This window comes from Phalangium opilio, unplaced genomic scaffold (assembly GCF_054372755.1).
Source record: "Phalangium opilio isolate 3A_F unplaced genomic scaffold, DU_Popi_V2 ptg000002l_1, whole genome shotgun sequence".
Classification (NCBI taxonomy): domain Eukaryota; kingdom Metazoa; phylum Arthropoda; class Arachnida; order Opiliones; family Phalangiidae; genus Phalangium; species Phalangium opilio.
In genome coordinates, this window is record NW_028324144.1 from 2,244,978 (window position 1) to 2,259,117 (window position 14,140).

Consider the following 14,140-nt stretch of genomic DNA (forward strand, 5'->3'; position numbering starts at 1 on the left):
GTATATATGCTTTATTTGGGACTTACGAAGTTACGAGTGTATTTCACATTACCTTGAAATATACAATAAGGAAAATAGTTTTGGTTGTCTTAATTTGAAACTAAGAAAGGTAACGTTAGCGACCATATTTGAAAATGGCGCCCATGGATAAGTTACTAAAAGTACCCCCCTCCCCCAATATTTGACTAATTACCATTAATCTGTTTACGAAATTACTTGAAGTAAACAATTTAAATCTATGTTTCAAAGAAGCTTGTAAAATTGCAATGTAGTAATTGAACTTCATCTTTAAATATATTAGCGTTAATTACACTAATTACCTATAATTACCCTGAATTACTTAAACCACCGAGTCAAGTACCTTCATTTGTTATTTCTTTCATAACTGCTATATGAAGTAATAAAAAATTAAATAAAATCAATTTTTTACCTGATCAATTGGACATCCCGAATTCATCAGAACACCTGGTTGTTGAGCCAGTAGCACCTGTAGTAGCTTTTCCTTCATATCGAGGGCCGCGTTCGGTTTGGGACGACTGGAAAAAGGGTAAAAACCCCGTCTGGATATTTTTCTTTTGATAGATTTATCAAATCCCATTTAAATGGTTATAACGCTCAAATTAATTAAAACCATTAAATGGTTTAAATCATTTCAATTAAATTAAATTAAATACTATAGTAGCTCTCATTTTATACCGATCATCACTTAAATTGAATTAAATTAATAATTAAATATAAATATAACGCTTAAATTAATTATAATTATTATGTATATTGGTAATTGGCTTCGTCAAATAGTTTTAACTGAGGTGTTATTGTTATTGTTCTATTTTTTTAGAAATGAAATTAAAACAATAATAGGCCTAAAAATCGTATAGTAAGTTTATCCAATCCAACAAGGATGGGGATAAGTTAATCTCTCCGTATCTTTTGCTGGAGTGGAATATCATAAAGATGAAAAGGATCTAGCCCTAGGAGGAGAGGGATCATTTTCATCCCAATCTCCATCATCTTCTCATCCCGTCGTTATGGAGCAGCAGAATCCTTTATTAGCTCGGCGTTACGACGGACAAGCTAGCCGAACATCAATCTTTCCGTAGGACGTTTAAGAGCTAGGTCTAGTTCTCTACTAAAGAGCCGAGGTGTAGTCCGTTGTCGACTCATTTGGGACAACGATAAGGAGAGATTAACTAACCCCTTAATATACTTTCGGAATTGGAGTCACTCGTAAATGTATTATTTTTTAAAATAAGTATATTTAAGTGACATATAGGAAGAGCATGCGCGGATCGGTTTAAAATTAAAAGGAGTAAATATAGGGTTTATATAATTAGGGATGGGTTTTAAATTTCATTCAATGCTCAATACGTTACGGTTAATTTTTTATAATAAACATGCTAATTAAGCATATTTATGATAATATATCAACTTAGAAAATTGAATCTTAATTAAAAATTCCAAAGTTAATTAAGATTAAGGTTTTATATTTTAATTATAGGGTTGCCACAAATCCTTGACTTTTACAAGTTTTCCCTTACTATTTCATATGATTTTCCCTTACTATTTCATATGATTTTCCCTTACGATTTCAGCTGATTTTCCCTTACGATTTCAGCTGATTTTCCCTTACGATTTCAGCTGATTTTCCCTTACGATTTCAGCTGATTTTCCCTTACGATTTCAGCTGATTTTCCCTTACTATTTCAACTAATTTTCCCTTACGATTTCAGCTGATTTTCCCTTACTATTTCAACTAATTTCCCCTTACCATTTCAACCGATTTTCCCTTACCATTTCAACCGATTTTCCCTTACCATTTCAACCGATTTTCCTTTACTATTTTACCTGATTTTCCTTTACTATATCCTATGATTTTCACCTACTATTTCATCTGATTTTCCCCTACTATTTCATCTGATTTTCCCCTACTATTTCATCAGATTTTCCCTTATTATTTTCTGTGATTTTCCCGGACTATTTCATGTGATTTAAAACTCCATAACATCTCCAGATTTTCCCTTATACCCGTGACAACCCCGACCTACAGCTATAAGCGACAAGAGGCTAACCACTTTGAACGAAAATATCCTCAAGTTATTTTAATTACTTTCATTTTCGTTAACTCCTCGATCGGAAAAGACCTTAAACGTATTGAGATTGAATATTTGGGGGTCCGTCCGAAACCCAGGAGAGCCATAAGAAATGGCGCGGTAACTGGGCTTTAATTCTTAAAGGGCCGGGTTAATGGGGACCGTTTCCAGTGCCTGAAGGAAGAAGGTAACATGGGCGAAGTTGGGAAGTAGTAGTAGAAGAAGAAGAGGTAAAAAACGGAAGGAGATTGTCGGAAGCTCACCTGTGGAGTCGGATCCGGAGTGTGGCGATATTGGCGAGTTCGCCGAGAATGTCGGCGACGGTCGCTTCTCCGTTGTCGGTGATTTGTTCGAAGGAGAGCGGCTTCCAGTTCTTAATCTGAATGGCTCCTGAGGACAATCAACCGCCATGAACCAAGAAAAGAAATAAAGAAAGAAAAAAACCAGAAGAGTGAGAAATAAATATGCAAATCTGCGAGTACAAAGCTTCCTTTAATTACTACTAAGCTTTAGGAAATCTTTTCGCCAAGCTCTTCACTAATCCCCGAGTGTTTTAAAACGACTCTTTCTCTCTCTGTCCTTTCACTCACACACTCTTCTTAACAATCGCGACAATCCAACTATAGCAACAATTCTGCTGCAAAAACCAACTAACTACAACTTTAGGGTTGTTAGAGTGGATGTTTTTCATTTTCCACGATTTAAAAGTATTTTACTTGAATTTTGGAGAGAGTGTAATAACGATTTAGTTGAAAATATCTCTGTAAGCAGACGATACTATATCAAAGAGCAGACGACGTTAAACGTCAGGGGTAATTAATAATAATAATAATGCCATGGCTGCCAGAAATAACTTTAAATAAATTCTACAACAAATAAAAAATTTAGATCAAGTTTTAAAAATGTCCTAAGTTGAAATTATTTAAATTCCATGACTTCCTAGATTCAACTCGGAGACTGTGTGTCAACTACGAGACTATTTTGACCCCCGACCCTTGACCTAAACTATATAGTAACTTGAATTAATACATAATTTTAAAGAAACAAATAAATTAAACTTAGCATTATTTTGCATTCACTTAACTCTGAGACTGTGTGTCAACTACCTTGCCGGTAAAAAACAAAGTCCTGTATCGGTAGCTTTGCGACTGAAGTCCATAGACTTGTTAATAAAGCATTCAGACGAACGAGCGAAAAGAAAGTTAAATTTGGCGCGCCACTAATGAGAATCCTTAAGCTTTGACACTTTTTTCTTTAAGCCTTGGTTTCGGTTTTATTTAATCACCTTTTGCTAGGCGCGGTATTTCTAACTAATCCGAGTCCTTAGCGCCTGGATACCGAGCTTCGAGACTCCCAAGTTTATTTTTCAACGCTGCGAAAATCCGACAAATTCGGCTTGCAAATCAATGTACCGAAAAAATTAGCAATTTCGAAAAGATTTTCACACCAGCAAGAAATCTAGCTCCAACGTCAGAAATCAATTTGCTTGGGTTTAAAATTTAAAGGGCTAGTTGCACATGGATGGAATATTGCAACTGCAAGGGTCAAATGTGAACTCGAGTATGATTACTTCTGTTCGAGAGAAGTGTACCACATTAGGGGGTAATTGTAACACGATTCTTCCCAACATCAGATTAACATTTATTATAGCAAGGTTACTAAACCGAATCACATACGCAATGTAAATAGTTCGTAGCTCATAATAACTCTATTAGCGCTTAACTATGTACCAAGGCACATACATGAGCTGGTGTATTTTTGTTCCACGTCAAGACAATCAAGGTTTGTGTCTACTTAATTGCTGAGGATTTAGTACCAACCAAACAGTTATAAAATTCACACCACGGAGCAATTTCCCCACAAGGGACACCGTTTACGAGTTATGATTCGAATATTTTAGTGATGACCCCCTTAATTAAATTAGAAATCAATCATTGAATGTTCAGTTTCTTACTTAAATTTAAGGGGCCATCCCTAAAAGACTCCAATGTTCATACATGACTTGTAAACGGTGGCGATTATATGGGGGAAGATGCCATATTTCACTCCTAGTGTCTCACTTTCTGTAAATTTCTATTTGCCTTTGATAGTAGCTCTCAATATTAAAAAAAAAGTTGAAAAACAATTTTATTTTATAAAATTAAACCCTAAGAAATTATATAAATTTTTATTTTTTGGCGTTTCCCAGTAGGTTACCTAAGAAATTTTAAATTTTTATTTAAGAAGATTAATAAAAAATACAACTTTAGGGAGGGTGTATACCTTTGAAAAATGTTTCCTAAATCTTGAAAAATGTTAAAGTTTTTACAGTCTAACCCCTTGAAGGGGAATTATATAATATTGGGCACGCAAATATCTTACGGAGAGAGAGAAAGAGAGAATAAACGCTAACCTCCTACTACTAAAAATCGACGCCACTCAGGAGTTGAAAATCCAAAAGAGTACACGTAAGTACCTTTAAAAAAACCTCTTGAAAAATATCTAGAAGGGTGGGGTAACTTTAAATGCATTTTAAAATCCCGACAAAAACCGGCTTTTTTTCCCCATCAAAGTTTTCTCCAAATACCTATAAACATTTGCCAAATATTTAAAACCATAGAGTCGTTGAAAAGAATCGCTGCATTTTCACCCATGAATCCATTTATCTTCTAGTGTTTCCATCAAAATTTAAAATAACTGGTTTCCCGAGATTTTCCCTGACCATTTTCTGAGATTTTCCCAAATTATTTTCCGAGATTTTCCCGTAATTATTTCCTGTGATTTTCCCTTAACTATTTCCTGAGATTTCCCCTAATTATTTCCTGACATTTTCCCTAATTATTTCCTGAGATTTTCCCCTAATTATTTCCTCTGATTTTTCTCTAATTATTCCCTGAGATTTTCCCCTAATTATTTCCTCTGATTTTCCGCTAATTTTTTCCTGTGATTTTCCCCTAATTATTTCCTGAGATTTTCCCCTAATTATTTCCTGAGATTTTCCCTATGTCCTGAGTTTTCCCTGACTATTTTTTGAGATTTTCCCTGATTATTTTGCTATTTCCTGTGATTTATCATGACTATTTCCTGTGATTTATCATGACTATTTCCTGAGATCTTCCCTAACTATTTCCTGACATTTTCCCCTGACTATCTCCTGAGATTTTCCCTGACTATGTTTTGAGATTTTCCCAGATTATTTCCTGAGATTTTCCCTGACTATTTCCTGAGATTTTCCCTGATCCCTTTAGGCCCAAAGATATTTATCCCTGATTTATCAATATTAGCAGCACATTTTGGAGAATACTATTCACGAATTCATGAGTAATTCATGGAAAAATTCCAATAGATTCAAAGGGAGCATAAGGATAAGGAGAGGAGAGGGGGAGGGGGCGAAGACATATGCCATAAGATTTAAAAACTTTGCAAAAATCAAAACGGAGACAAAATCATTGTCGGGGAAATAAAGCTAAGGATACATAGGCTACACTTCATAGTTCTCGCAACTGATTTTTAAAATGCTAAGGATTTATTTCGTATTGTAAAATACCAAAAAGGTATTATAAGAAAAAAAAAAAGTTTTCTTGGGCGAGCTCGCAAGGGAAAACCCACTAAAAGGGGTATATAAGGATTTAGGGGACAATTTTAAGTACGTTTTTCGAAAGGTTATAAGCAGCTTTATACATTCAAAAAAGTATTTTTATTTCCGCCCAAGATGGAGGATAGATATTTGGGGGGACCAGAATTCCTTGGTAAAAACGTTTCAAAATAGATAGAAAACTTGTTAATACCCTCGTATTAACTCCCATTCTACAAAATACGCACGGAAATAAATTCAGATTTTGACTCCCTCGTTTCTGAACAACACAAAAGGTCCCCCCGATAAGATTATGCCCAAAAAAATATCTATATAGATATATCATAAGTTTATGAGATATGTTCCTTCCATAAGTATGACACTATCTATACGAGTTCGTAATGCTACTGTGAGTCTTACAGCTCAAGCTAGTTCGAGAATTAAAGTCCTACACTCGGTGGTTAATTTTGCAGGACCAAGTTCCATCTAGGTCCTATTTAGTCTGCATTACTAAGCCCAAATTTGACAGCTGCACCTCACTCACTAGGCGTCCCTCACTTTACCCTGAAACTTTGACCTACCTCACTCACTTCAAAATTACAAGCTCCAGTTTCTAAGTTACCAGAATTTACAAACTTATGGAACGGAACATATCTTATGAACTTATGATATATATATATAAGAAAGACTGAAATAAACTCGGAAGCGATATGACTTGAAAATTGCTTCCGCTAGAACGCGTCCAGAAGCTTCGTACCTGTCGTTCAGTATAAGATACCGTGCTAAGCCTAACCATATTCCACCTTTAATCGCGAACAACTCCTATACAGAAAAGAAGGGACTTAAGCAATACGTGTGCTGTAACAATACCAAACAACTTTGAATGAAAAACACTCATTTTTTCACCCACTATACTATTTTCTTCAAAGTTGAAGTCGGATTTAGTCTGAGACCAAAAAAGAAATATTTTTCCAATCAAACTTTTCAGTGAGTTTTATACCCAAAAATCCGCCTGGCCCACCAACCCACCCACCAATATCTATCTAAAAATTTGCATATCGAGAAGTAGAAGAACAAAATATAGGCCTAGGTTTCAAATAACAATGGAAAGAAAGAACGAACAATCTATCTGGCAAGGCTTAATCTTCGTCAGACAAAAGTCACAAAGGCTTAAGCTCTATTTTAAATAAAGTATTATAGGTAGTAGGCGATATATTTTCTTATTGAAAATTCGAGTTTGAATCTTTGGGATGACGGTATAGGAGGAGCTTGCATGGATTCTTGAGGAAGATTGTCAGAAAAATATTCATCTTGGGAACTAAGGTATATATATAGGGGATAAGACGACACGAAACGAGCGGGAAATAGAAGATATGGCACGTGGGAAAGAAAAGAAGGGATATTGTCATATTTTTGGCGGGTAATTCCTAAGTAGGTATGACTATGATCGTACCTTCACTTCCACCAAAGAAAAAGCAAACCAGCTACGCGGTATTAACGTGAATACAATGCTATTTGTACAAGAATAATAAATAAATAAGAAGTGTATGCAAAGGTGGACGGCTTTTGTTGGCATCTTCTAAACATTCCTCGAGGCCCATTCAGACTACGTTTCCGTCGGTCACATGGTTTCGGTCGCGTTCTTAGTCCTTACGTTCATTTCCCTGTACAGACGCCAGAGCAGACGACTTAAATTTAAGGAGTAGCGTATATATGGTGTGTTTTTTGAGCCATCAAGACTTTTGAATACTAAAATAGCTGCTCATTCAAAATTAATTTCAAATACCGCGCCAAAAATCTTTAAACTTTCAAATATCGTCAGCTAAAGCGTAGGAGCTGACTCGATCACGCGTCAGTAAAGGCATGATCGAGTGAGCTATGGCTAAGAAAAGGCGCTAACTAACGAGGTGGCGCCATCTCGACGAAACTGAAAACTAGTTTGAACTAAGCCCGCGAATATTTTTACGAAGTCGTTGACACGTGTGTAATTAAGCGAGCCAAGCAAACTTCACCAACGTTGAACGTATAAGATTTTAGTATAGTCTGAACAGTCCTTTGAAGATTGAATTAAGCGAGGTTTGACGTTCAATTTACCATCATCTAGTGTTTCAACAATATTCATGGAGGTAAGGTATAACCTATCCATAAACATCGGCACGCATACAGTACAGTTGAGTTCCAGTTTAGCTAAATAACCATGCAATCCAAAGGCGAGTATTCATTGAGTCAGCTAGGGGTTTTTACTGGGATACTCCAGCTCTCAATACATACATAGGGCTTCTTTAATACATACATATCCTTTCAAAAAGCGGCGTTCCTTCTTTAGCAAGCAGCGTTGGGGCATCAAAGCGAGCTAGATCTAGGTAGAAACGACATGGGCCTAGCTGTCACGTCCCAAGGGAGGAAGAGAGAAGGAGAGGAGAGAGAGACAGAAAAGGCGCGCACGGGCTTCCCTTAATCCTCTTACACCTGACGTGTGTCAGCCCTTAAGCCCGGATTCCTCCGCTCTGGCTTGTCCCTACCCCTGTCCCACCCGTGCTTAGGAGGACCTCAACGTTGAAGAAAGGAGGAGGTGGATGACTAGGACGACGGAAGCTAGAAAACGCCAACCCCCCACGTTATTCTCTTAATCCAGCTTTAAATAAAACATGGAGCGTCGTATCGTACCTATATACACGTACGTACCAACGACGACGAGCTCCTTAAGTTCCGATACCCACTGCCCCGATGTATGTACATACGCGGACAGCAAGCAACCATGGGCCATTTCGATCAAAGTGTGCATGGTGCACGCGTATTGAAATTATTAAGTGTAATAGAAGGGTTTTTAATGAGTCAAGGTTAAGGTTAATGAGTGGTTAGGTTAACTATAAACGATTTTTTTTTGTTTTCAGTTTTAGGTGTCTTATTTCATTTGTGGTATGGAAGGATTTAAGAACAGTTTTTTAAATGGGTGGTGGTTAGACAGTTTATCAGGGCTAATATAGAACTTTTGGAAAAACGATTTCCCATATATTTCCCTGAGTTTTCATGGTTTTCCAATATATTTCCCTGAGTTATCCAGGTTTTTCCCATATATTTCCCTGAGTTATCCAGATTTTCCCCATATATTTCCCTGAGTTATACAGATTTTCCCATATATTTCCTTGAGTTATCCAGATTTTCCCCATATATTTCCCTGAGTTTTGCAGATTTTTCCCATATATTTCCCTGAGTTATCCAGATTTTTCCCATATATGGAGTAATAACAACTGGAGTGCAAACTCAATCAAACCTCACAAATTTCCCTTATTTTCCCAAATTTTACCCAAGTTTTTTCTTAACTATTTATTTCCCTGAGTTTCCCAGGTTTGAATGAACCCTGATTTTTTTAAATGGGCAGTTAAACAGTTTTTAAATGGATGGTAATACAGTTTTTTTTAAATAAATGATTAGATTAATTTTAACATAATATTTCAAGAATCCAGGCAGGAAATATTTAAAACTTCAAAGCACCACATAATTAAACCAAAATTTCTAATCCACATAACATTAATTACAACGCGTATCTTTCATGGCTCAATATTAAAATCGAAACGGTCTATCCCTAAGTTACAATATTCCATAGATAGATACACCTTTTCTTTCAAACCATGGGTAGAGAAGAAGGAAAGGGGGGGGGCATATATAAAATTCCATCGTCTTTCTCAAAATCCGCTTTGACTGAAAACAAGTATACACTAGCTCCCAGCATAGTGTAAGGGAATTTTATATATATAAGTTTAAGATGTGAGAGTGAAAGTGGTAGTGGTATGGTTAGGATTGCATTCTACCCATGGGATGAACTCGTTCCCTACAAAGGTTGTTTAATTTGGTCCGGGTAACCGCCAAGCCTTCACTATTGGGACTTGCGTGAGAAATAAAGAATTAGGTTCGTTGTCTAGGGGATTTGTTTTGAAATTTAGATATAAGATGAGAAATAACTAGATTGTTTAGGTTGCCAAATTAACAAAGTTTAATAAACCTACTAATAATTATTAAGAAATATAAACACCTTAAGGGTGTTGACCATGGTCGAAGCTAAATGATTTAACCAAAAACAAAAGATCAAGTTCAATCGAACCGACATGAACAAAATTCACATATTATACTTAAAACTTAATTAACAAAGGAAACCCTTTTAGCGGGCAAATACTCAAGTTCGAGTCCGAGGCGATCCATTGACGAGAGTTGCGTGGTCGACAATTATCCGGCTCTTGGGGCAGGGTTGGCACGTTTTTGCCATGGGTGGAAAAAACCGCGGTTTTTACCTGGAAAAAACCGGGCGGCAAAAACTAGTTTTTGCCGCGGTTTTTTCCACGTGGTTTTTTCCAGGTAAAAACCGCACGGCAAAAACCTTTTTGCCACGGTTTTTTCCACTTTATGTGGAAAAAACTAAAAAAAAAAATCCGCGTGGCAAAAATCATTTTTACGAATAAATAAAAAAATCCAGTTCCTATTTTTCCCTCAACACGAAGAGACTACTTTTTTCAACTCGGTTCTATTGAATACTGCACTTGTTGTGATACTCTTGTAGGAGAGTCAAAAAGCCGCCCAAAAAAGGGTAGCGAGGGCTCACAAGGTAAAGTCCCTTTACGATAACATCTTTTTTCAATCCCTATTCAAAAGCTCTTGCTAGTTAGTCCCTCGCTCGTCAGGTGTGGGGTTTTAGGAAGCATGGAAAATCTCCAAAACTAGTAAGAAGTCAGCATGGAAAATATCCAGGACTACTATAGAAGCTGTATTTTTACGTTACACATTCGTAGAGAGTTTGAAAGTTGAAACGTTGAAAAATATCCGCGTAGCGTTGAATATTTAGTTTGATCTTCTACTTCAAATAATTAGCTTATTTAATAAATTAATTAATATGAATCGAGGTGGAAGAAACTTAGACCCTGTTTGGAACGACTTTGAGAGAGTGACAATAAATGGGAAGGTTTCTGCCAAATGCAAGAAATGTGGTAACGTACAAAGTAACAAAGCTCAACGGATGAGGAATCACGTCGATAAACGTTGCGCAAAAAGAATGGATACAGTTCATGTTGATGAAGAAATGGATATTGAAAGCGGAAATCCTGATTTGTTTAGAGGTGAGAATGACAACAGATCATCAATCGCGTCAGCTTGTGCAGACAGTGCGGTAGTTTTGCCTAGCCAGGCTGACCAAAGTCAGAGTGGCAAGAAAAGGCAATGCGTGTCTAGTGACGGATCCCTTAAAAGATACGTCACTTCTACAAGTTCGCAAATGAAAGAGAAATTGGACGAAGTTGTGGCCGAATTTTTCTATTCTTCCAACATCCCCTTTTCTGTGGTTGAAAATGATTCTTTTATAAAAATGATCAAAGCACTACGACCAGGTTATCAACCTCCAAACCGAAAAATGATTTCTGGACGACTTTTGGATGTTGTACACCAAAAAATGCAAGACGAAATGAATCACTCCATAAATGGCAAGGAGGGTACTATGATGGTGGATGGCTGGAGTAATATTCACAACGATCCGATTACTGTCGCTTGTATACAAGTAGAGGGAAAACCATATTTTGTGGATTCAGTGGATGCACTTGCAAATAAAAAAGATGCCCAGTACCTAACTGAGTTTTCGAGAAAAGCTATCGAAAAAGTAAAAGATAAATACAATTGCCAAATTAGGAGTTTGGTAAGCGATAATGAAGCTTCGATGGTAAAAATGCGTAAAAACTTGGAATTGGAAGACAATGTCATTACGTATGGATGCGCCTCCCATTGGTTAAACTTGCTAGGCCAGGATTTAACCACGCAAGTGGTGATGAAACACATTGTTGAAATTCACAAGTACTTCAGAAATCACCACGCACCTAACGGTTGGCTAAGGGAGTGTGCTAATCATCTCAAACCCGAGCTTCCTTGCGATACACGTTGGAATAGCCAAGTGGATACCTTAGAGTGCTTCCTGAAAAATCATCCCCACTACCTAAGTATCGCAAACGAACACTTCGATATTATGGACAAATCAGTTGTACGGAAAATTAGAGACTTTAATTTACAAAGGCAAGCTAAAGATCTTTTAGGTCAATTGAAACCAGTTGCTGTTGCGTTAGATACCCTTCAGGGATATGAAGCGACCATTTCCGATGCATGCCACATTTTCCTCAAACTGTTGAAGGATGAAAATTTATCATCTAAAATTGATAAGGTAGAAAAAAGATTTCAAGATGCTATTAAACCTCAACACCTTGCAGCTTATTTATTGAACCCAAAATACAATGGCGAACTTCTCGATGCGAGCCAAAAAGAAACTGCAAGAAACTGGATTCATTTTAAAAACGAAGATTTTCTTCAATATGTGATCGCTTTCGAAGCAAAAGGTGAACCTTTTCCAGCTTCTTATTTTAATCCAGCAGTAATGCAAAAAATGAACTCTAATGCGTGGTGGAACGCTGTATCCAACAGCAGTGCTGTTACGAAAGACTTTTCACAACTAATTACGCATCTCATTTCATGCCCTGCTAGCTCTGCATCAATTGAAAGAATGTTTTCTAGCCTATCTTTTATTTATGGTAAACTTCGAAACAGGCTTAAACTAGAAACTGCTTCAAAGTTATTGTTTTGCTACCAAATGTTGAACTCTAAGCAACCAGGATCATTCGAATATTAGCAACATGTTGTAATTTTAAGTTTGAATGTTTAAATCACAATAAATGTTATTAAACTAAATCAGACTGAGACATATTAGCTGTTGGACGACCTATAATAACACGAATGACAAATACATAGCCGAAGTTAGTATTTCTAATAAACACTAATTAATAGAACCTCGGGGAAATGTTTTTGCCATTTTTGCCACTTTTTTCCGGTTTTTTCCGTTTTTGCCGGTTTTTTCCACTTTTTGCCACGTGTCCCGGCAAAAACTAGTTTTTGCCGGATTTTTGCCAACCCTGTCTTGGGGCGTAATCCCTTTGTCGCGAGTTATTCCGCGCACAGATTTTTCATGGTTTTCGTGGGACACGTTAGTGATATTTTCGCGCACACGTTCTTATATTTTTCATAGCGGACATCGAAATTCTCGCGAACTCCTTTTCTTTTTAAAAACAGATCGAGCGCGTTCGCGTATATATTTAGCGGGTCTTTTCGTTCCTTTGCCGGTTGTGGCGGACCATCTCCGTGCGAAACCGAACAAAGCCCTAAGTCGTGGGGCCCAAAGGGGTCGAGGACTAGATGGGTTAATTATTTCGACCGCTCTCCTTCAAGTATCCGAAAGGACTCTCTCTTTTTCGAATCAAATCTTAGGGACCTCTCGACCTCTTGATCACGTTCGTCTCTTTTTGGAAAAACCTTTCCTTGCTATCTACGTCATTGGGACGTACCCGACTTTTTTAGTTCAATGGTAGTTTGCAGGTGTCCTTACTTCACGAAAACTTAACAATCACTATACACATATATTTTATTTGGCAACCTTGTTTTTCTAGTTATTTTTAAAAGGGGAAAATCTATTTACATGTGGGGAGAGGTTAGGAATTGACTGAATAAAGGGGTCATCCCTGCAAGTTCAACAGCTGACCTTAGCGGAACGAATGGACTGAATGGGGCGAACAACCTCTGCAGTAGGTGGAACTCCCATTTTGGGTAGCTACTAAAGGGTTTGATTTGTCAAGGTATCTTGAATGCCCGCATTCAAGAGTCCCCAGCTGACCAAACAAAACCCTTAGTTTCTTTGAATAAATATTTTATTTTTATTTGGCTCTTTTAAAATTAGGATCGAAAGGTAAAAATAGGTTTTTAAATTTTGAAATAATTTGGAATTTGGAAATAAATTTAATGTTTATATTTGACCGTTACACTCTCCCCCACCTTAATTCTCATGTCCTCATGAGAACACATGTTAAAATATGTATGTACAGGGCAAAAAAAAAGTTAAAAATTTTGACGTAAACAAAAAAAATTATGGTGGCATGCCACCGAGAGTATCTCATATGTACAGGTATACCATGAATAATAAAAAAAAGAATTACATATAAAGAGGCCTAAATTGAACTGGAGTGTCAAGGATCACGTACCTAGGGTACGCAACCATCCAGTTGGATAAAAAAAAATGTCTTCCCGGTTTTCTAAAACCTAGAAAGGGGTAAATAATGCTAAATAGATATTACTGGTGAATGGGCTCTTTAATGTTGAACTCTACCAGTGTGTGCGGCCCTTGGCCTCAAATTATAACCGCCAAAGGGTTGTTGGGGGTTGGAATTGGGTACATGAATATCAGGGGAACCTGTCCCATCAGCCAAATCAGAATCTTGCAAGACTAAGTCAGTCAGGGTTGGCAAAAATCCGGCAAAAACTAGTTTTTGCCGGGACACGTGGCAAAAAGTGGAAAAAACCGGCAAAAACGGAAAAAACCGGAAAAAAGTGGCAAAAATGGCAAAAACATTTCCCCGAGGTTCTATTAATTAGTGTTTATTAGAAATACTAACTTCGGCTATGTATTTGTCATTCGTGTTATTAT

At 37.0% G+C, this 14,140-nt stretch overlaps 1 protein-coding gene across 3 annotated transcripts in view; it reads right to left on the minus strand.

The window, feature by feature from the left end:
- The window catches only part of LOC149718230 (homeobox protein dve-1-like), a 133,544-nt gene that overhangs the window by 16,025 nt on the left and 103,379 nt on the right, over window positions 1–14,140 (minus strand). For 2 of the 3 annotated variants that reach the window (XM_089835067.1, XM_089834928.1), the window contains 2 exons: window positions 2,354–2,480; window positions 431–572 (listed from right to left, as the gene is read on the minus strand). In XM_089835067.1, the coding sequence (XP_089691193.1) occupies window positions 431–572; window positions 2,354–2,480 (269 nt within the window). The remainder of the gene's footprint in view (window positions 1–430; window positions 573–2,353; window positions 2,481–14,140) is intronic. The other variant, XM_089835006.1, reaches the window with a different exon arrangement.